General features: G+C 43.3%; 1 protein-coding gene across 1 annotated transcript in view; it reads right to left on the bottom strand.

The window, feature by feature from the left end:
- Nucleotides 1-345: 345 nt before the first annotated feature.
- RAPGEF4 (Rap guanine nucleotide exchange factor 4) overlaps nt 346-24013 on the bottom strand; it is a 319624-nt gene continuing 295956 nt past the window's right edge. The window contains 8 exon segments of the mRNA XM_082841163.1: nt 346-503; nt 3322-3376; nt 14782-14846; nt 15263-15350; nt 16130-16180; nt 20033-20123; nt 22989-23167; nt 23584-23709. Coding sequence (XP_082697289.1) covers nt 376-503; nt 3322-3376; nt 14782-14846; nt 15263-15350; nt 16130-16180; nt 20033-20123; nt 22989-23167; nt 23584-23709 — 783 coding nt within the window. The 3' untranslated portion in view covers nt 346-375.

Genomic DNA, 24013 nt, shown 5'->3' with positions numbered 1-24013 from the left:
AGCACATCTCATCCTGTAAACACTCCTAGAAAAAAATATCAGCTTGATACTTCTCTTGACAATGATATTTCTACCATACTCTTCATGTGGGTCTTATTTTATGTTTCAGCAAAGAAGATGGCACAACTGGAAATAAAGTACGGTGACTACAAATGGGGCATTCCTAAGCTAGTGTGTGCAAGCTGTGTGCAAGTCAAAGAAGTTCTTCTTTTGTCATGACGCTGGTAAGCTGAATGCAGCACTGAGATGTCTCAGGATGGGTTTTTGCTTGTTTTATAGAGTTCTCTAGTGACAATACAGTGAGTACTAGCATAAATGGCATTTTTGAAAGATTGTGGACTGGATGCAAACCGTTGTTCTGAGCACTTTAAATGTCTATGGTCGACGAGGCTCTAATCTGTGTGACATCTGTGATAAAGTTCTCTGGTTGTCAATCACATTTAATTGTCGTACATAACTCCGGACATCCTGATGGTTTTTATTAGCCTGAGCTGCATCAGGATCTGTTGAAGGAGAAAAGAGCAGGTTTAGCGTTGCATAATATATGGATATAAGATACAGCCTTATTTACTCCAGCTTTTACGTTTATCATAAATTCCTGGGTTCCATCAAGACCTTTCAACATGTTATATTCATTGAAATGTTTCTACTTGGATGTTCCATCTCCTCCCTCCCACCCTGTTCTTCCCTGGAATCACATATTTTGATCATTTTCCTTTGCATTACATATTGTAAAAAAAAAAAAGGCACCAAATAAAAGTGAAAGCATTGCCTGACAGCCCTGGTTATACATTAAAATTGTTTGCCCTTGCCATCCCACCTGTGTCTCACACTCCCTTTGATCCAGATGAGGACTCATGGCATAGTTTTCATTAGCTCCTAACAAAAGCACTTAACACCTGAGCTGAACTGAAGCAAGCAAGTGTGAGACTAGTAAGTCCGACTCCCCTCATTACTTGCATACAATATACAGCATTATTGCATAGATTGTGTGTTCTTAGAGACTGTCCATACTCAGAAAAAAAAAAAAAGAAAAATCAACTCGGGCTGAAGGCATGACTTGTGCCCGACCTTCAATTCTCCGATGCTATTTGTTCTGAAATCCCAATTACCATTCTATTCTCATCCACTCCCCAAAGCCCTCGAGCAGCAGAGCTATCTGAAATTAACCAATTTCCCTAAAACTAGGCTGAAAGAAGAATCAAAGGCTCAGATCCCTACACAGCGAACAGACATGAATGAGGAAGGCCATTTGACAGTGGTGAACTGGAAACACAGTTCCCTTCAGAAGTGACTACGCAGCTCTTGCATGCTGATGCCATGTGGGGATCTGCACCCTGAGTGGCCGGATCTTCCTTTTTTTCTAGAGAAATGAGAAATCTGGATTTCTTCTCTGGGAATTCTTCCATTTTTGAATGGTGACATTATTTCACAATAAAAGGGAAAAAAAGCTCCGTTTAGATCCAACACCTTGGCCATGGTCCCTGGGTGGCCTCTGCCCTGTGGATCCCTGGTGTGGGACACTGGGAGTGGCCAAGCCAGCCTGGACTCTGCACCAGTGTTCTTTCCGCCATAGCACACTGCCTTCTGCAGTCCATCTGTTCTCTTTAGATCCACACACCACTCCCAAAGACAATTAGAATGCCATCTGCATGAGGGGCGAAGGGGAGTGCTGCAGGTCTGAACGCAGAAAAGCAGAGAAAAGATACAAAGGCCCCCACTTGCTCTAAGAAGAAACTCATCAGTATAATTATCACATATAAATAATACCACAGTGTTTAATTTCCTCGCTTGTCACTGGCAGTGTACTCTACATTTACAATATAGTGTAATTACATTGTACATATTCCCACAATGTTTATGCATCTATTCTTATAGCTTTATCTATAGATTTTTGACTTTGGAGCTAAGCAGCTGTTGTTTACCAGCAGTTACTGATAACTTCAACAAGTGCAGTGGAGATTTGTATATATAAAATTTCCCCCCATGTCGCTAGGAGATATAGGAGAATGTAGGAGTTACTTCCAAAGAAGTTTATAGAACAAAATATATTCTATCTTGGTTCTTCTCTGGTTCTTGGACCTCATGGAGAACCTTCTCAAGGCTTTGAACCCTCTCAGGCACACAGCATTTGTGTTTAATTTCAGGAATTTCCTAGAACCCCCTGAAGGGCCATGGATTCTAGGTTATAAACCTTTGTTGTGTAGACTGGCATCACTTATATATTCTCATACTCACTTGTATAACTGCCTTATGATCGTGTCTTTATACATATAGTAAATCACTAGATGAAGAGATATGAGAGACTGTAATCCTGGCAGAATCCACATAAGATCAGTTGATGAGGTGCAAGCTTGCACCTTTTGGAAGCTTGCACCTTTTGGCCCCCGCCCCGGGCATTAAAAAATGAATGTTTAGCAGTTCTGGTATCCTGTGTTAGCAGACCCTCACTTTGGGCCAGTCCTGTGCTAGGAAGAGCAAAGATAGCTCTGATGAATAAAACAAGAAGCTTTTAGTCTCTGAGCACTAGGTTTATGGGAGGGGATGGTACTGGTAGCCTCGAAGTCATGTCCATGTCAGATTATCATGTTAAGTTAATGAGCCCAATGACTTCAATGACTCATACAATGAAGTTATTAGTACAAAACTTTCTAGGGGCTACCTTCTCACTCCCAGACCAGCTGGAGGGAGCCAAAGCTCCAGCCCCTACCCAAAGTCCCAGTCCAGAGGAGACAGTAGCACTGGCCTGGCAGGGTGATCTGCTGCGATGATGCAACTTAACTCCCAACAGTTTAAACTTGCTATTTATTATTAGTGACGCTTTTATATTAAAGCATTGTATTATACCAGCTTTTGTACAGATTTAAGAAAAACACCTTAATTCACCTAGAAATATAATATGAATTCCTGCTGTGGGACCTTTTACACATGTACTTATAGACATTGATGCCTTCTCGCAACACCCCAAGAGACAATATTGTCTTTCCCAGTTTATAAACGACAGAATGAGTCATTACGAGTTGACGTGAGTTTCTCAACATGAAGCAGTGAGTCATAAAGAGAGTTGGTTAGAGTCAGGATTTGTTGGCAATCATGCCTTAGTTGTCTATCCACTCTGTAAAGAGCAGATGAATTCTCTAAGTTCATTCATAAAATAATATTCTTATGGTTATTTTAAATGCAAGGCCCCTATCCCATGGGATTCGTGGTCCAAAGGGTCTCTGACACCATCAAATATTGTCCAGACTTCTAGAATGTCTCAGTAGCCTCACTGAAAAGGACTTAGCCACCAAGATCCATATTGCAGCGGCATTAACTTACTGAAGGGTTGGCTCCTGCAGTATCTCACCGTTCTGGCAGTATTTGCAATCATGCGCTAAAACGAATAAAAAGAAAAACTGAAATGCAGGTAAACTTAGTGTAGAATCCAAAAAAGAAAACAAACCATTATTTATTTCAGCAATACCTGGGAGCACGAGAAACAGCAGGTTCTGAGATGTGGATTATCTGGAGGCAACTGGTTGACGTCTAACCTGTTTAATCACTTGAAAGAGGCACCCACCCCCGCATGCCCCCCTCCCACACATACAAGGTATTTGTCAGGTGGGGAATACTAGTGGCATAACTCTCCTCTAATTGCTTGTTCCTCAAGATGTAAAAAGCAGGCTGTCGTTCCTGAGAAATGGACCTAACTCCTCAGGACTCGTTTTTACCATCCTTTCTTGAGGTCACTGTGAATTTGCAAGAGAATTTGTAACTATTCTAGATCTGGAGAATGGTTAGCTTGTCAAGTTCCTCACAGTAAACAGGACTCAATAATGAGGTGTTTGATGATATTCATGGAACAATCATAGATATTCTATGGCCACATTTTTCCTATACACTATGCATTATTAACCTTTCTCCTCTTCCAGCAAAAGTGTGTGTTTTAATGTTCACCTTAATTATGTGATTCCCTCCCTCCTTCCTTCTTCAATCCTTCCTGATTATAACACTAACATGCATATTTTAGAATATCGTTTCAGACAGTAACTTCAGTTATACTTTGGTACATTTCCTTCTAATACTTTAAAAAATACATAAGCATGTTTTTCAAAAAACGGAAGTCATAACATACATGTTTGTTTTGATCTGAATCTTTTCATATGGCATTATGACTCTTTTCCATGCCATTTGCATTTTAAAATCCTTTTTAAATAAGCAGGTATTCAGTCATGTGGATGGATCATACTTTATTTAACCTTTTAATTTTGTCATTAAGCGATCTCAATTTCTAAGTTTTGGTTGCCATAAAAACTTATAAGGAAACCTTTTGAACTGTGCTCAACTTAGTTAAAAACAAGAAGAGAAAGAAAGAAAGAAATGAAGGACAAGAAACGTAAGGAAAAATATCAGTGAGACTGAAGGGCTGTTTCTGAGTCACCATGTACATTTCTTGCTCGTGGTATTTTAAGGGTAACTGTGTAAGCTCCAGGACACGGGGACCCCCAGTCTCTGTGTAACATCTCAGGACACTTTTGCTCTCAAGGCGGTCCGCAGAGATGGTGGATTAATTCTAACACTAGCAGAAAATCTGTTAAGGCTCCAGCCGGGAAAAGAGACTTTCTAATCTCTGAGTGGCTGTTTAATTCCAGTCCTTGCTTTTTCTCTCCTGGAACCTTGGCTTGCCAAAATATAGAAAATGGCTCTGAGAAAACTGATGTAGTGTTAAAAAAAAAAAAATCAACTTATTTGGCAGGGAAATTTTTTCATAGAAGAGTTGGAACTTTACAAATATGTACAGGTGAACATTCATAATACCTCACTAAATACTGCTCTGAGGCCTGTGGCATGCACCAAGTGACATCTGTCTGCACCGGGTAATTTCTCATACACAAAGAGGCACTTGGAAAAGTTAGAACTTCACTTTCATAAAGGTTCCCGCAAACCAGGACGTCCGTTGATCAGCATGAGAAATATATTACAAATACCTCCAAGAAAATGCAACATACAATGTATAATTAGCCTCTGATATATGGAGCCCTGAAATAGTAACTACGATAATTTTCCTGCTAATTTACTTTAAGTTGTTTTTTCGCTTCTCCAAGGGCTTTGCATTTGAAGGGCACAAGTATATTCCATGTAGAATTATTGTAATTCTTCAGATATTGAATGGAGTGTAATTACTGAAAACCCTGGGAAATGCTGCCAGTGTGCCCCTCCAAAGAATAATAAAACAATTAGCAGGGGTCAGAAACCTCTTCCTATACCATTTTGTAGGGAGTAATTGTTCTGCTTTTCAGTTTTGAAAGCTAAAACATTTCATTCTGACTTTGGTTTTGGACTGCTCTTTACAGCTATACTCTGAGGCTTCATAATTTTTAGCTCATTATGTAGTTTAAAACGTGAGAACAATTGTTTAAATCAGTGATTTCCAGCTCTGGAGTTCATTCTACCTTTCTAAATCTTTGATTAATTTTAATAATGGTTTTAATTTTGACGTATCCCTTTTAATTGTACTCAGAGATAACTTCAGTTTAACTTTGCAATCCACATCTGGCTTTGCAACGAGGCCCGTTCTTTCCCTTTGAGGTGGATGCACAATAATGTAATATGTAAACCCTTAGTAACAGCACCCGGACTCTACTAGCACTGCTGGTCAATGCAGTTACAGAATGCTTTCACAAGGCCAAAGGAGGGTTAACTTGTTATTTCTAACCCCACCCTCTTTTGCACCCACTGACACATGCAATATTTAATATGCTGCTAACAGCGACAAGGTGCTTTCCTGGGGCTGCAGAAGGAGACTTCAGAAGGCCCCTTCTTCGTTTGTCTCCAGGGGCCTAAGGCCATCAAAGCCTGCCTACAAATAATGGCTCCCCACTGTTTAAAGGCATCAGCAACGAGGAGCTCATCACCTCCAAGGACAGCCCCTTGCAGTTTTAGACATGTATGACTACTGGACATTTCTTTATCATTTTGAGTCCAAGTCCCTTTTTTTTTTCCACATCATTATTGAAGTATAATTGCTTTACAATGTTGTGTTAGTTTCTGCTGTACAACAAAGTGAATCAGCTATATGTATACATATATCCCCATATCTCCTCCCTCTTGCGCCTCCCTCCCACCCTCCCTATACCCCTTTGCTTTTCACCCCACTAATCCTAGTTCTGAGCTCTGGAGCCACAACACATGTGTTTAGTTCCGCTTTAAGGGGACAGTTCTTTAAATACTTGAAGGCAGCTATCACGGACATCTCTTCACCCCCAAGTCTTTTCTGGTTCAGCCTAAATTTTCCCACTTTCTTCACCAGTTTCTCATAAGTTTGAGGTATCTTGTGGATAGTGTCTAGCGCAGGGCCCTACCCTAAGCAAATCACAGAGTGCAGAAGAAACGCGATTCTCCTTCCTCGATCTAGATGATGCTACACATCGAAGTCCACGATTTAAAAAAAGCCACACTGCTGACATCTGAACTCATAGTGAATTAAACCTCTCAGCCCTCTTCACTGAGCTTCCTCCTCTATAGACGTGCAGACGGTTTCTTGGACCAAAGTGGAGGGTTTTGCATTTATCTCCACTAAAAGCCATCCAGTTAGTCTTTCGATTCTTCCGCAGGCTTAAGCCTCACATGTCATTTCTGACGGCAGATGACTGTTCATTCATTGCTGTTCCCAGTGAAGGTTGGCAGAAACTAAGGTTAAAAGACATAGGCTTTATTATCCAACTGCCACAGCAGGGATGAAGCCAAAAGTTATACCCTAGGCTTTGTGGCGCTGCCAGAGCACGCTGGCCTGCCTGGAGCAGACCAGGCAACTTTCCTACCAAGCCAGGCCAGTGGGAAGATACCTGATCACTCCAAAGCAGAGCTTCTCATCTTTTTTCTTTTCCCATCCCAGCAAACCTGAGGTTATGGCACGCTCCTGTTAGTAACTGGCTTGTTAAAACAGTGATTTGTAATTCAGGGGCAAGGTGAGGGGAATGTGCTCCTTGAGAAGGCGCCTGAATCAGTGCAGGTGGGCAGTGTGAGCCCCTCTTCACACCTGACCTGACTCTGATACAGCCCCACCCCCTGCTGGGAAGCCCCACCTTAGGGTCTGCTCGTCAGCCTGCCCTGGAGGATGCTGGCCAAGAAAGTGGTCCACAGTCAGAATGCCAGGCTTCCCCTTGGGAATCCACATTCCAAATTTCCCACAGCCACCACTTGCCTTGGGACTAATGCAAAGTACAGGTTTTCAGAGCTTCTTTGCAAGAATTAATATGCTCATACAGTTTTTCGTCTACAGGGCTGAGAAGTGGACCCAACTTAAAGCTGATGAACCTCCCTCTGGACGTGAACTCACACGGGGAAGCTCAGAAGGGAAAAATAAGGTAGCAAGAGAAGGCGTCTGTAACTACCCTCAGGTACTATTTATTTCTTCTTTTTCTTCAGTGTTTATGTATTTATTTGGAAGTAATTTCAAACTTCCAGAAAATTTGCAAGAGGAGTCCAGAGAACTCGCATACAACCTGGTGAATGACTCTTAACAAGAACCACCATCTTAAGGGCACTTCCCAGGCGTCGGGCCTGTCCTGTTCGGCAGCTCACCGGGACAGCTGACCAATGGTGAGAGTCTGATCTGGACGAAGACGTAGACAGCGCATGCCCAGTGACACTGTGTCAGGTATTTATTTCTTTATCAAGCTGAAAACAGAGCGACTCAGAAGCAGATGTCCTGCCTGGGGCCTGAGTTGCACAGTGACTGGCACAAAGATGCTGTCCAGAGAGGGAGTGGCCAGCTGTACGCACGTGAGCCTGGCCCAGGAGAGAGGCCCTGAGGCTGTGGTCCCAAACACAAATCTCCCTCAAGCTCGGATGCAAGTAATTCCTTCTCCTTGAATCCAGTGAGGGGTCAGAGGGGGCTCTTCTCAGATGGGGTCCTCGGGGCCCAGGCCTCCCCATTTACCTTCTGTGGCACCCTCCCCTCGGGGGCAGGCTGGCCACCTTACACCTTCACTCCTATCCAGATGGTCGATGACCCACCAGGCCTCCCCAGCCATCTCTGGCTTTTCTGGCCAGCTCTGTATAGACTCTTGTGCCCCGTCTAAGCTCTCCTGTCCCTGAAGGGGAGTGGACTTTCTTGTCTGTTTTTCAAGTTCAGGCCAGCAGGCCCTCCAGGCAACACCACCGTGCACTGTTCCTCTCCCAACCTCCTACGCACAGCCAGCTGCCAGACGAGCCTGCCTCTTCTTAGGCCACGCTCGCTCTCTGCTCCAAGTCCCTTGAGAAGGTGCTCCCAGATGTCAGGCGTCTTCTAAACGCCTGCCCTCAGACGTTTTTGTCTTTCCTTCTGTTGCCCCTTGAGATCTTTGCCCTCCTTGTTCTTAATGTTGGTAAATTGCTTTTTCTTTTCTTCTTTCTGCCCCTACTCATTGGACTCTGCCCCCGTCCATATGCCTGTCCAATCTAGGATCTCAGTCAACTACTCCTTGCTTACCATGTGTAAAACCACATTCACACCATTCTGTTTATTTCACTCAGACCCTCGTATATTTGGGACAAGAATGTTTTTCCACATGTATATCCAGAAATATATTTGTCTCTCACCTGCAAAGACTGTGCCCATGACAGCAACCAAGTGGAATTAGAGGCAAGGTGAGGACCAGAGATAAAAGATAAAAGGGCCCAGGAGCTGAGCCAGTCTTCACCGTATCCCTGAGGAAGAACCCCGGCCCCTCTTCTGGCCTACGGATCTTTAATATCTAGGAGGTGAGTGACACACAGATACAAGCATGTAACAGGCATGATGCTCATGGTATATTGTACATACAATGGCCATGGGGACATGGCAGCTCAGGTGTCTGCAGGCGCTTGCAGAATATTGTGCATCTCTGAACGGAGGGAAGGACACTGAAGGACTGACACAATTAGCACTACAGGGAGGAGGGTGGACGGAATAGCGTCGAGTGAGGAACAGAAAGCTAAGGGAGCCATTTTGCGTAAGGTATCGGTAACATAAAATGCTTGGGACATTCTGCTTAATCAGATTTTCTGATAAAATAGAAAATGCTTTTGGATTAAATCTTCGTTACATAAATTCCTTTATAAATGCTTTAGTGTACTGTCCTATCTCACTAAGTCCAACACTGGAATATAATTGGGTTATTCTTTTACTCAACAGATACTTTTACTCAAGTATTTCTTGCATACTTCTGATATGCCAGACACCTTTTTGGGTGCTAGAGAAACCAAACGGATAAGATACTTGGTCTAGGGCATTTACATTCTAGTGGAGAAAACAGGCAATGAAGAGGCAATAAAGATCATCTTAGAATGTGAAACCAGCTGTCAAAGCAAGGTTATCTGTTGAGATCCAGCTGTCTGGCGAGGTTTGAATGGTAGAAGAATATTTGAAGGATGGTCAGGGAAGACCACTCGGAGGAGGGACACATGAGCTGAGACCTGAATGATGTGAAAGTGGCAGAGCGGTGAAGACTGAAGGAAGACAATTTTGGGCAAAGGTAACAGCTAGTGCAAAGGCCCTGAGGCAGAAAGGAAAAGAAAGGAGGTTGGTCTCACCAAATTGGACTGAATACAGCGTAGATGAAGTGTGAGATGAGGCAGGATGGGGACTCAGGGTAACAAGTCTGGATTTGATTATATTTAACATGGTTTTATTTTCCTCTGATACAGGAAGTTACCTCTCTTTGCGTTTTGCTTTTTCACATTTTTTTTTAAATTGAAGTATAGTTGATTTACAATATTGCGTTTGTTTCAGGTGTACAGCAAAGTGATTCGGTTACGCATATATATGTAAATATATATTTTTTTCAACTATAGTTTATTACAAGATATTGAATATAGTTCCCTGTGCTATACAGTAAATCTTTGTTGTTTATCTTTTTTATATACAGTAGTGTGCATCTGTTAATCCCAAACTCCCAATTTATCCCTCCCCCAACCCTGCTTCCCCATTGGTAACCCTAAGTTTGTTTTCTATGTCTGTGAGTCTGTTTCTGTTTTGTAAATAAGTTCATTTGTATCATTTTTTTAGATTCCACATATAAGTGATATCATATGACATTTGTCTTTGTCTGGCTTACTTCGTAGGATAATCTCTAGGTCCATCCATGTTGCTGCAAATGGCATTAATTTATTCTTTTTTATGGCTGAGTAATATTCTATTATAAATATATATATATATATATATACACACACACACACACACACACACACATATATATATATAATATTTTACATATCTATATATACCACATTTGCTTTATCCATTTATCTGTCAGTGGACATTTAGGTTGCCTCCGTGTTTTCGCTATTGTAAATAGTGCTGCTATGAACACTGGGGTGCGTGTATCTCTTCTAATTAGTGTTCATCTTTTCTGGATATATGCCCAGAAGTGGGATTGCTGGATCAGATGGTAGCTCTATTAGTTTTTTAAGGAACCTCCATACTCTTCTCCATAGTGGTGGTACAAATTTACATTCCCACCAACAGTGTAGGAGGATTCCCTCTTCTCCACACCCTCTCCAGCATTTGTAGACTTTTTGATGATGGCCATTCTGACCAGTGTGAGGTGTGGTACCTCATTGTAGTTTTGATTTGCATTTCTCTAATAATTAGCAATGTTGAGCACCTTTTCATGTGTTTGTTAGCCATCTGTATGTCTTTCTTGGAGAAACATCTATTTAGGTCTTCTGCCCATGTTTTGATCAGGTTGTTTTTTCGGTTATTGAGTTGTATGAGTGGTTTATATATTTTGGAAATTAAGCCCTTGTCGTTTGCATCGTTTCCAAGTGTTTTCTCCCATTCCATAAGTTGTCTTTTCATTTTGTTTATGGTTTCCTTTGCTGGGCAAAAGGTTATAGGTTTATGTCCCATTTGTTTGTTTTTGCTTTTTCTATTGCCTTGGGAGACTGACCTAAGAAAATATTGCTACGATTTAGGTCAGAGAATGTTTTGCCTGTGCTCTCCTTCTAGGAATTTTATGGTGTCATGCCTTATATTTAAGTCGTTAAGCCATTTTGAATTTACTTTTCTGTATGGTGTAAGGGAGTGTTCTAACCTCATTGATCTATATGTGGCTGTCCCACTTTCCTAACACAACTTGCTGTAGAGACTGTCTTTTCTCTATTTTGACATCCCTTTTATTACTGTTTTGAACTAGTTTATACCCTTTATTGATTTTTAATACTTCATGTGTTTATGTCTTATTTTCTTAACTGCATATGATCTCCTAAAAGCTAAGGACTACTTTTTGGATTTCTTTATACTTCCTAGCAAAATTCTTTGCCTAGACACTCTACACATATTTAATTGCTTTGAAGAAACATAGCCTTTGGAAAATCTGCATTTAGCCCAGTTCATGTATTCTATATAAAGAAGTAAACTTTCAAAGTCCTTTGGTAGATTTCTATTGTGTTGGAAAGGTCTGGGAATTGGGTGGATTTGAACACTTAACGATTTTTATTTGGAGAATTCTTTTTTCCATAGCTTGATATAAGTCCAGTGCTCTAACCGTGAATCTTGTAATAATGTTATTGATGACAGAAGACAAATTGTTGCTAATAATGAACGGCATGATTAGTGATACAGAAATGTAAGGGTTCAAAACATTTCTCTTCCTTTAGGAATTAGCTTCTATTACTGTTTCCAGAAGGATAGAAGTTTGCCTTAGGCTTCTCTTTCCAAATAAAATGACTATCTTAAAATAATATTCATAAATAAATCCACCTAAATATGGGTGTGTCTGAAATGGAACCAACCTCCTAATACAGCAGCAACTGTGGCTATCAGCATGCTTCATGCAGCCTGGGGTAGTGGCAGCCGGCCAGCATATTATCCTCTGATCCACTGCTAGTCTACTTCCTAAATGTTATAAATATTCATGTATGCCATAGAAAGCTACAAAGGGCTTTATTCAAACATTTTTTTGAATATTCCTTTATGTTCCCCCCAAAGGAAAGAATGTCTGCTTTTTTTTTTTTTTTTTTTTTTTTGGCATAAGGATCGGAGTGTGAATTCTCCTTTGTTCATACTCATAAATCCTGAAAGCCAATATGCAACAAATTCTCTAATCCTCATTTCATACCTCAAGGGTGAAGAGGTTCAAAATAAAAATACTTCGGGTTGGCATGGTAGTTCACCGTGACTGTGCAATGTTGCCACCAAGAAAAGACATCTGTGCTCCCGACCACCCTGGTGACTTCTGCCCCTGGCAGGGGCTCCCTCAGGGGATACAGCCTACCAGCCCCACAAAGGCTGCCAGCTCTGCTTACCACCTTGGTGAGCACGATGAATGACTGGGAAGCAGCTCGGACGTGAACCTGAAAAGGGAGACAGACACATCCTTCCCCAGGGATGCAGTAATAACACCAGCCACTAGTGGGAGTTGTAAGTTGGTGGTGGTATGGGGGCAGGGGTGGGCTAGTTTATGGGGAGAAAAGGCTGGAAAGTTGGCAACAAGTGCCAGGTGGTCTAAGCCCGGTTTAAAGAACATAATCAAATCTTTTTGAAACTCCAGTTCATTTTTCAGTAACACCTAACTCATGGAAGGGTAACTGTAAAAATCCCACTTTCTCATGGTATGATTGATCAAATGAAGTAAAATTGATCACTGCTGGAACAGAGAACTTAGCAGTATCCTTTCAGTATCCCTTCTCTCCTTTTCTTTCATAGTGATAGAACCCCTTAATTTTGAGTGGGGCACACAGATACCCAAAATAAGGACTACATATTCTAACTTCCTTTTCATGGGACTAAGTTTCTTCTGGCCAATAAAATGTGAGGCAAGGGGTGAGTGGGATTCCAGGTCACATCCTTACATGGAAGAAGCAGGTCTTCACGTTTTTCCTTTTCCCTTCCCTCTAGCTGAAACGGGGGTGGTGGTGGTCCACCATCTTGGACCCATGTGGATGGAGAAATGGCAAGACGGGAGAAGGCTGGACCCTGACTGCTTCCTGGAGCAGAGCTTCCATACTAATCGAAAGTGGACTTTCTCAGAGCAGGATGTGAAGGACCTCTCTCCTCACTGACAGGTATGTCAGAATCTGCTGCTGTGGGGCACGAAGTACAGAAACAGGGAAGGGGAACTCCCTTAACATCCACTGAATACGATCTTGACTCTTCCTTCCCAGGTTATGGATGAGACACACCAAGATCTAAAAACCCAGATAAAACAGCTTTCATCCTCCTTGACAGATATTTTTGCTGTTCTTGTTTGTTCTGTTAACTTCAACAATCAAAAGTTCTAAAGCCCAGTCAACTCTTCAGGAAACTCTGACTTCTACGCCTCTGTGCCCGCGTATATTTTACAGTCAGATGGTTGGCTTAGCCACCCCTGAGTGACGCGGGAGGTTCTTTACCTATTTGCTAAATCTTTCACTTCTGGACAACAAGTTTTCTTTTGAGAAATCAGGGAAATATGTTTAATTCTCCATACTAGTAAGCGAGCAAAGAATGCTTTTACTTTGATCATAGAATGATTAAACCAACACAGCAATAGAGATGTTCCTACCCTACCCTTGGTGTGCGGGGTAGAGGAGAAGACTGCTGAGAAATATTTGCCCTCTAGTACAGGGTGTCTCTGAGGAGTGTGGACTCATGTGCTATTTCCTAAGAAGTTTAAGGCACGGGCCACAGTGCTCAGCACTTGCTGCAGTTCTTTACCAGGCTGGGCTTTGCAACATGCTCATCCCCAGAGTTGAATGGTAGCATCCTTACGGGATGACTGCGGGATGTTTCGAATTCTGGAGTCACACACAGTAGCTGGATTTCGGGAAACAGTTAGTTAGAACAGTTTTCTGAGAAGAATGCTTACAACGCTGTATGCCTTACAGGAAGCCTTACATACTCTGGACCCACCAGTAATCCCCAGGGGTAGATGGTGTGTCAAGAATCCCCATTTTCTGTTGGGGAAATTGACCCACGGAGAACTTAAGGGACACCTACAAAGTGATGAAGCTGAGAACTGACCCTCGTGTCTCCCGAACTGCGAGCTCTGAGCTTTTCCTGTAGCGCCACGTCCATCACTGCAAAGCGAGCCGCGGGCACGTTCTCACCCACACAGAGATAAAACCCTACCAACCCCATCCATGCGGGCTGCAGCCAAAGGACTTAGAAGACAATGGAGCATTCCTGAACATGCACTATGTCGCTAAAGAAAGGCTTTGGCAAGACCTGCCTTATGGCTTCACAGAAGATAAGAAGCTGCAAAGGAACTAATGCTTTTCTTGGGGGGTCGGGGGGAGGGGGCTGGAAAATAGTGACTATGTGCCAGTTCCACACAACTGTTAACTTTAAAAAGTCTGTTTTTGGTTATGAAGATTTTCAAGTTCCCGCTCTGAACTTGGGTGCACTTTACTGGCAGAAGCAATACACGCTCAGATGACGACTGTATAATAAAGATCCTCTGTAGGGTTGCCTTTACCTCCATGCACTAAAGTCAGCCTCAGCAGATAAGCATTTCAAAGGCTTCCTGGGGCGGTCTAGCTCCACCAACCTTACAACAAAACAACAACCTGGAAGTCACTCTGGAACATTCGTGCATTTTAGCAACAGGCAGCTAAGGACGAAGCACACAGCATAAAAGCTAGCCGCTGCTGTGAGCCGCGGCACAAATACTATTCAATTTCACAAAAGGGAACTGACAGACTAAAAGAGGTAGCCAATTTGAACTGAATATTTCACAGCTCCTTTATGTGTAACTAGCTTTTTAACATGGCAGCATCTGTGGAAATTATTAGTACAAATGCAAATTTTATTTTTTAAAAACCATCATGGTTAAGGTTATATAATACCATACGTACCATTTTTTCAAAGTTTACTAGATTGTCAATGAATGTCTTGTTCCCCTCATGGGTAAATGTCATATCTGCAAAGAAATTAAAAGTCACATTCGAATCACTAACAGAAATATGTCATACCAAGAAACCAGACTAGCACCATTAGATTATGCTGGAGGATTTGCATGACACTGCAGTTGAAAAAAGCCGATAATAGTTCCTTTTATGTTAGGTGTTTACGTTTCTAAAGCACTTTCCCTGAGCTTAGTAAAATTTCCAAACTGACCCTCTGTTGCACTATCAAGTCTTTCAAACCATGCACAGATCCCTGCTCCTCCAATAATCTTTCCAACCCTTTCAGAAAAGTCAGGGCTGAGAGGAGATGATGAGGAAGGTGGAAAGATGGGATCATTCTTCCCAAGGAGGTCAATCTGATTAGGCTCCTGTTCATTTTCTTCCCCACACACTCACCGCTGACTCGGCCTGTGCATTTCCTTGGAATTACCTTTAATGAGCAAAGGCATGAAGGGGATGAGAGGAGGGTCCAGCTTGGCTACCGTCAGCCTGTAGGCCCTGTGGTTTCTTGAAGGATCCTTTCGAGAAACAAAGAGATCTGGTTAATGACTAGTGACACGTGCACCACCCCCTCTACCTCCCAACACACCCAGCCTTGTCATTTCCCAGTCGGGGAGTTTTGAATCGAGTGTAGCTACAAAAGAAAGGTGGCTTCAGTTAAACTGATTTTTGTTTTAAAACAACTTCCTGTATCACATGAAAATAATTTACTTTTTGTTTCCTTTTTTCCGTTGAACGGGAGATACGCCTCTAGGGATCCAGGGGAGAGATTCCCGTTGAGAGCCCATTTGAAATGGAAAACAGCCCCCCAGCTGCGAGATTCCCCTTCTCCTGAAGCACAGCCTCCTTCCTGGGAGCCCAGCTCACCCTCCTACCTGCCTTGCATAGCCGGTCCCGACTTGCCTTCTCTGAAACCCTCCATCACTCCTGCCAAGTCCCACTCACTCCTTTTCTGTCCGTTAACACCTCCCAGCCAATGGGGAAAAATAATTTTGGCAAGCCGAGGAAAATGCAGCTTCCAGTCCTTAGCCAGCCTGTGCTAGGTGGAAAGGCTCCCATTACACTGCTTTTCTTAGTTACACAAATTGACCTTATGTGGGACATAAGTCCTGTTTCAGTTAGTACCTGAGGTGCCGTTCATTAGTCGGACATGCTTGTTTTAGCAGCACTAAAATGGGATCATAAACTTCTTAAAGTCACACAAGGACAGATAAACTTTCTGAAATGAGAACTTCAGCTAATCGGAAATTGGATTAATGCAGACCGTGAACAGAATGAAGGAGCCACTGTCACTCACCATTAAACTTTCAAACTCCGCATAGAACTTCTTGAACTTGCTTGGCAGTTTCTGTCAAGGAAATGAAAATGCCACACTCATAAGTCACATTCAACATCTAGCTACGTATCGTCTTACCATTTCTAGGGGAAGTTGTTACTTTTGGCTCTTAATCAAACATCTCTAAGGCCAGACTGTAATCTGTCTTGTCATTTGAGGATAATCTTAGAGAACTCGTCTTTCCAAAGTCTTAACCTAGTTGAACCAAAACTAACTATGGGTGCTTTGGTCTTAACTGCCTTTATAATGTTTTCTGAAATGGGGTATTCATAAAGAGGGCTGCATTCCCAGACTACACGTGGTTTGGCATTAACCCTCCACTGTTTTAAACTCTCGCATTCCCACAATTAGGAATTTAGACCAGGGAATATTAGGATTAACAGTTTTGGAAACTACCTAGGTTCAACCCTCCTCCTCCTCTACGACGTAAAGCTACAAGAGAACAGGGATTTTTATCAGTTTTGTTTATTGCTGTATACTGAGGGCCTAAAAGAGTGTCAGGTACAGAGAAAGTGCTCAATACATGTTTAATTGACTAGATTAAACCTGTGTCTTATAGATGGAAGAAATTAAACCTCGTAGATTAAATGACATGCCAGAGTCACACAGCTGATGATGGTCAGAGCCTCTGTAATTCACATCTCCTGCCTCCTTTCCTATCGCCTCTATCATATGTGCTATGCTTTCCTGCACAAGCATTTCTCCCACAGGATTTCTCTGCCTTGCTATAATACAAAAATAGATAGTTCTATCAATTTAGTCATTTCTCATGGTTGTATTTTGGCATATGATTCAATACCACACACTCACACCGTAGGTCAATGATGAATCGTCTTTCAATCTGTTGGTTCTCACTTTGCTTAGGTCCCGAGCTTACAGTAAAGCTGAACTTTTCTAACAGGGTCAACCAAGACATAGCAGCGTGATGTTCCCCATCCCGAGACCGTGGAGGTGCTGACCAAGTCCTGGGCCATGAATGCCCCGCTCAGCTCTGCTTCACACAGTGAAGTCGACCATCAACAACTGACTCACCCCGTCAGGCCTCTGCAAGCCACCCAAAAGCTCCTCTCTCTTCTTTTTCTCTGTTCTCTGAATGGGTTTGTCATATTCCCATTTAAACACTGTAAACCATCTTATTTTGTTTCTAGGAACTAGTCTCCTTATAATGTCTAAACTCATTGTCCTAGTGCCTCTTTTCAAGTTGGGTTTCAGGGAAACCTCATATCCTCGTTTAGGGGGAAAGGTTCAAAGTGATGAAGGCTGGGATGGGCATCAAGGGATACAAGGGTCTCATGCTCCACGGAGTGTCCAAATCATCATGCTAGGCGATAGCTTTCCGTGAACACAGGTAATTTACAAAATCAGGAGCGAATGACTTTTTTTTTTTTTTTTTTTTTTTTTTGCGGTACGCGGGCCTCTCCCTGTTGTGGCCTCTCCCGTTGCGGAGCACAGGCTCCGGACGCGCAGGCTCAGCGGCCATGGCTCACGGGCCCAGCCGCTCCGCGGCACGTGGGATCTTCCCGGACCGGGGCACGAACCCGTGTCCCCTGCATCGGCAGGCGGACTCTCAACCACCGCGCCACCAGGGAAGCCCCGCGAACGACATTTTTGGTTAGATCTATCACTCTAGTTCTCTTTCTGTGCTTAGCTGGCTTTTGGGTCAAAAGCCGGAGTGCATGTGGTAATAAAACATGTGGCTCTTAATACTATTACCTATCCACATCCCATGCTTTCGGAGCAGCAGGGGTTCTCAACCGGGGGCAATTTTGTACCCACACCCAGGGATATTTGGTGATGTCTACAGACCTTTCCTGTTGTCACAGCTGGGGTGGATGGAGGGAGAGGCGCTACTGGTATACAGTAGATTGAGGCCAGGGGTGCCGCTAAGCCTCCTACATGGCCAGGACATCACCACCCCCCACCCCCCCCACCCCCCCCACCCCCCGCCCCATACACCAAAGAAGAATGATCCTGCCTGAAGTGTCAAGACCACTGAGGCCGAGAAACTCGGCTCTGGGTTCTTACTCCCACTGGCTTTATCTCAGAGGCGTCTTTCCCCTCTACGCTGGACCATTCCCTTTGCCGCGTGGCTTCACTCTGTTTTCTGTTTTGTTCATCGACTCTCTCACGCGTGTTTTCTAGTTCCCAGAGGGCAGGCACTATTTCCCACTTTGCTCCTGCTGCCATCGTGCTGTTGTCGTGTGGGAAGCATGTGGGAGGGTCTTGGCAAGTCCAGGCAGATAAACCCAAATCAAAGACGCTCAAGAATGAAAGCTCTTCCTACAGAATGATCCAATTACATCTCAACTTGAGAGATAAAGGCTTACGAATGATGAAAGGTGACTCTCCTCTTTCCAGCACTACGCAAGGATGGAAACACAAGCTCACAGGCTGCGCTGCTGTGCTCCTTCCTCTCCCCGTGGAATGAAGGACTGGCCAATAAACTCTGTCCCTTTGCTGCCTGTCCCCCCCGCCCCCCAAGCAGCCTCCTATTTCTCTCTTTAGACCAGGAAAGGGGATGCTGAGAGTGTTTCCCCCATGCTACGGCCTTAATGTCTAGCTGCTGTTATGTGCACCTATACCTGGCCTTCCCGGACCCCATGAGGCTTCTTTGATTTTCCCAGCCAAATCGTCTGGACTCTGTGAGCGTGAAAAGCTGGAAGCAACCTGGGGAAAGCAGACTCTCTGAGAGGGAACCCTAGATCTCCAAAGAGCTGTGGGCTACAAGAAGGGGAGGCGTGCACCCTGGCTTCATTGCTTACATTTATTGGCAGCACTAACTTTTTTTTACTAGCCGGAAGATGACCCAGCCAAATGGCGTGCAGGCCTTACCAATTCCCTCATTCCTATATTCAGGGGATGAGCCGCTGAGTGCAGCATCTGCTGGGAATTTTCAGAGAAACCCAAGACAGAAGGACCTGTGAGGACCTGTCCTATGAACAGTGGAAACACTGAGGAGGAACAGAGAAAGAAAACAGTTTCAAGAGGGAAGTAGGGAAGAAAATGTTTCAAGGAAAACATTTAGAGATGCAAACAGCTGCCTCTGGTGCCTTTTTACAGCAGCATTGCAAATTAAGATCTGTGTTACCTACTCCTTGCTCTCTTTTCGTGTCCCACTTACACATGCCTTTTTATTTTTAGAAAGAGTCTATTTTCGTGTGTGTGTTCCATTAGAGATTAATATTTCTTTGACTACATACCACATGTAAGGGGTCAGGCATAGTTTGAGTACTTAGCTAATGAAAAATGAAGCTGTTCTCTAGCACACATAACCAACTATCAACAAACCATTAATCGTATTTGCTACAGAAATTCACAACACACCTGCATAACTTTTGCACCAAACCGAATTCTAGCCAACTGTTGCTCCTCCGTACACAGAGAGGTCTGCTAGTAGTTAGGAGATGCTTGGTACTCAGCTGGGCCAAAGAGTTGGCCTTCTGGTTAATTCTCCCAGGAGCAAAATGACTACTGGGATAAAAATGGATCTTCTGTCCTCTCTTAATTACAGATAAGGCTTATTTAAAAAGCAAGAAGCAGACATTTCAGAGAACAATAGGATCTATGAACAAGATGAAGTAATCCAAGCAATGCTATACCTAGGAACTAGACTTATTATTATTTACATTGTATAGTCCAGGAAGCTGAGACACCCCTCATCCCCTCCCCCTCCTCTACAAAAGGACAATGCCTTTTAAAATTCACACTCTGAGGCAAAAGGAGACGGGTCACCTCCCTCAAAGTGCCCCACCCTTCCCACTGTTATACAAGCATGAGTGATATTTCTATAAAAAAAGACTCACTGGTGAGCCTGTGTTTTGACTCTTCAGGCAAATTCGCAGCTGGATCTCAGCTGAAGCTTACCTCCCATGTTAGTGCCAAGCGGCTCACAGCAACATTACTTAGTCCCATGACGATGGCAAAAAAGGAATTCAGATTCTTGTACTCCTTACAGCTGAAACACAAGAGGCACATACTGGAGTAAAATGCCACTTTTGAGTGAGCTAAAAAAAAATTAGAGTTCTGTTTTCTGATGGTCATTAATATTCGGCAGGACTCCTTTAAGAGAGTAGGCAATGACAGATTTAATGCTCTGTGTAAGTTCCACTTGGGTGACCGTGTTCTGTTGTTTGATTTCTCACTGTAATTTTAGGAAGGTGATGGTTTGGGCCATCTAGGTTCAGGTTTTGAGGAGGAAGTTCAAGCCACCTGCCCTAGGGATTGCTATTGTAATCCCAGAGCTTGCTAAAAGCCTTGTTGGACCTGGAGCGAAACATCTCACGGGCTAGGAAGAGAGAAAGCAGAATGTCCTTGGAGACTTCCAGACTTTCAGGCTGAAGCCGGACACCTCAGGCTCTGGCAGCATGAGAGGGAACGAAGGAAAATCACACTGCTGCAGCCGCCAGGGCCTCTACCTGCCATGCAAATGCTTCCAGTTTGTTGAAAAATGTCAGCTTACAAATCATGATCCCTATATAGCTAATAACCTAAACAACTGACCAAAAAATGACCTTACTTTGTTTTACCAATGTCGATGAAGCTGATCATTTTGAATCTGTACTTATGCCATTATTAGCTTTTATGAATATATATTTGGGAAGAAGAATATTGTGGACCACCACCAAAGGTTCTTATTAGAGTGCAATATTTAGCCCAGGTACTTGGTTTAACTTAAGGGAAAAAAAAAAAAAAAAAAAGGAATCTTCGACTTCTTTATACCAGCTCCTTGCAAAGGGAAAGAAGGATTCATTTTGCAAGGAGCACAAATCCTTTACCACAGATCAATATGGTTATCTAAGTTGACTACATCATAATTAAATCTTCTTCGGATTAGCATTTTCGCAAAAGGCTAATTGTTGCATGTGCTGCCTGTGTACTCCTTGCAGAGTGATTCGTAAGTGGTCTGTGTGGAAATGGGAAAACAGACGTAGAGAAGATATGGTGTGTCTCATGCACCGCTAAGGAAGCAGGCGGGGCCTTCGATGGGCCGGGGCGGTGGCTCTCAGGTCAGGGGCTGAGAGCAACTTCAGAGTCCCTGGACTGAAGGCAGCGAGGCTGGTCATGGACATGTTTGCCTTTGTCCTGTCTGTGCGATCATGAAAGCACACGCAGGACTTCAGGGCTGCCTTTCTGCTCACTGCTCTGGTTACCAACTAACTTTATCACCTTAGGTAAGTCACGAAATTTCTCTCTGCCTCAGTCTCCTCACCTGTAAAAGGCGAGGGTAACATTTGGACCCCCAACTTCACAAAGTTCTGGGCAGGTCAAAGAGCTTCAATAGCATATACTGACGTTCTCTAAAAATATCACGTAAAACATGCCAACTGCCACTGGGTTTAAGATCTCACTCGTGTAGATCTTGGTTTCTGAGTCTGCAATCTTCTCTAGCTGGGTTGTGTGAAGAGTTCTACTGTGGAGGACGGCGCAGGTTAAATGACATAAACCAATTTATTCCTAAGGCCAAATCCACCCATAATCAGAAGGAAGAGAGATAAGAAAGGCAAAGACATGAAAAAAAAAAAATTCCTGAGTTTCTGAAAGGCTCTCCTGTGTTGCCCTGTGAAATAGCAGGATAAGGCCCCCAAAGGTTTTCTGGTCTCCACGTCTGCGTGCAGACCTCCCCTCTCCTCCCTTGTTGCACTCAGCACTGCCAGGCTAAGGTGAGGAGAGAACGTGCTCCTGCTAGCAGGGAAGCACATGCTGTCACAGTTTCCAGTCATCTCCTTCCAAGTAAACGGAGGCATTTGTTCCCCGCGATGAGCCTATTCAGGCTCCGGGGGAAAGTGGCTACACTCTGAACCAGAGATTCATGAGCAACATTCTACCAAATCTTTCTTTCAAAAGGCAGTTTTTCCAAATTAAGAGATACCAGCACTTGAATCCAAGAGATCTGGATAGCCCGCTGAACTCCCAAATTTTGGCAAAATAATTCAAGGCGTTTGGCAAGCTGACATGTGTCAAACGTCGAGCAGCATTTGCTTCTTTGTTTAGCTCTGGGAATCAGACTCTGTATGGGATCTAAACTCTTTGGCTCAAGAAAACTGCCCAGCTGGGGTCACTTGCGCTCCCCACCTTCCCGTGCTAGAGCTCCCTGGGCTGAGAAAAGAAAGAAGTCTCCCAGCCACAGCCACAGCCGCATTTAGCGTTTTATTTTTAGCACTGTGGTGATACCAAACACAAGGAAGTAAACAGGAGGCTGTCAGGCATATCTAAATAGCAGGAGAAGATTAAATTCATTTCAGGGAGAAATCTAACTGGCCCCTGCAGTAAATAAATTGTTTCCCATGAAGTGCTGTTAAATAGAATATTTATAAGATGCTTGCTTTCTCTGATGTTTATGGAGATGATTTTCATGGACCAGGTTAGCTCGCCTTTATGCATTTTATGGATTTTTATCCCGGCTGAGTCGGATGCACGGCTGTGCGTGCATGTCCCCACTGCCCTCTACTGGCAAGAACGTGTCGAGTTAGACCTGGACTCGCCCAGCCTTTCCAACAGAATTTTGTGCAGAACTTTGCTGAAGGAGTCATTTATGCGGAAGGAGGCACAAAGTCTGAGTAGTTCAGAGCAAAAAGAGGTCACGATTTTAACTCGAGCATCAGTGCTGCAGGATGTTAATTTATATATTGGTGTCAAGTATTACAAAAGCTAGACAAAACACATATTTCGCAAGAGTTCAGTGATTCTTACGCCCCTCTGGTTGGTCCTGGTACATAAGGAGATTTTATATCTCACTTTTCTTTTTAAGGTGTAATCTAAGGGGACAAAATGAGAAAACACAGCGCCAACGTTTTTCTCTCTCCAAGTGGATGATACTTACTGGGCCGCGATCTTAATGAATTTTTTTAAGAGCTGAACACGCTTGCTAGGCTGGGAGCAAAGGCAAATCTCAGTGACAACCCAAAACTGAATTTCATTAAACCTCCTGAGGAACAAATCCAAGTTTGCTGTGGTCTTTTTAAAATGATGCCTTCCAAATGTGTGATAGATTAGCTCCAGCTAGAAGAAAGGAAAACAATGTCATGTCTTTGTTTTTAAATCAAAACACCAACTTGGCTCCTCCATTTGACGTGACAAATTGATACTGGTCAGCAAATGTGAATACAGTCACTGACCAGGATTCAACTTGAACTTCACCTTGAAGATCTTAATGGCTCAATGAGGCTTGTTCAATCTGTTAACTATAAACTAGGTGCCACTGGCTTAATATACACAGGAAGACAGAGCTCACTGTAAATCATAAAGATTTTTCTTTGACACTGAAAGGCTTTATAACAGCCTTTATTAATGTACTCAGTGATTTTAAAAAAACCCTCGCGTGGCTTCCACACATTGCAGCATGTATTACCGTTTACAGGCTGCATCCCGAATTGCCACGATACCTACGAATGAATGCTCTAAATGGAGCACCTTACCTCATGCACACAGCTGAAGAGGTCCCAATCGTAAACTGTCATCTGGTATGCCAAATCTTTGGAGCTCATCAATTCAAAAGTTCCCATTGTTCCAACAGTTGGGCCCTCCTGCTCTGGCAAGGGAGTCTATGAATAATAATGCAAAAATGTATCGGAATCTCAAAACAGACACGCTGAGTGCTGTCAGGGCTTTGAGGGAAGAGGATTCTGGAGAGGCTTCAGGAATATCTTGAAACTGATTCTACCCCGAGGAGAAAAATGCCTTTGCTCTTAATGCTCACTTGCTTCTGTGCCATTTTTATAGTAATCATCAATTCCACTGACTGAAAAATGTGGACCATGGCAAGTAAGATTCAGTGAAGACTGACCCATGGAAGTTCTCTTCTGCATGGGCCTGGGAGCTCCCAGGGAATGATTCCTTTTCCCTGGC

Source organism: Leucopleurus acutus (genome assembly GCF_964270905.1).
Source record: "Leucopleurus acutus genome assembly, chromosome: 6".
Classification (NCBI taxonomy): domain Eukaryota; kingdom Metazoa; phylum Chordata; class Mammalia; order Artiodactyla; family Delphinidae; genus Leucopleurus; species Leucopleurus acutus.
The sequence above is the reverse complement of the archived record's forward strand: the minus strand, read 5'-3'. Positions and strand labels throughout refer to the sequence as shown.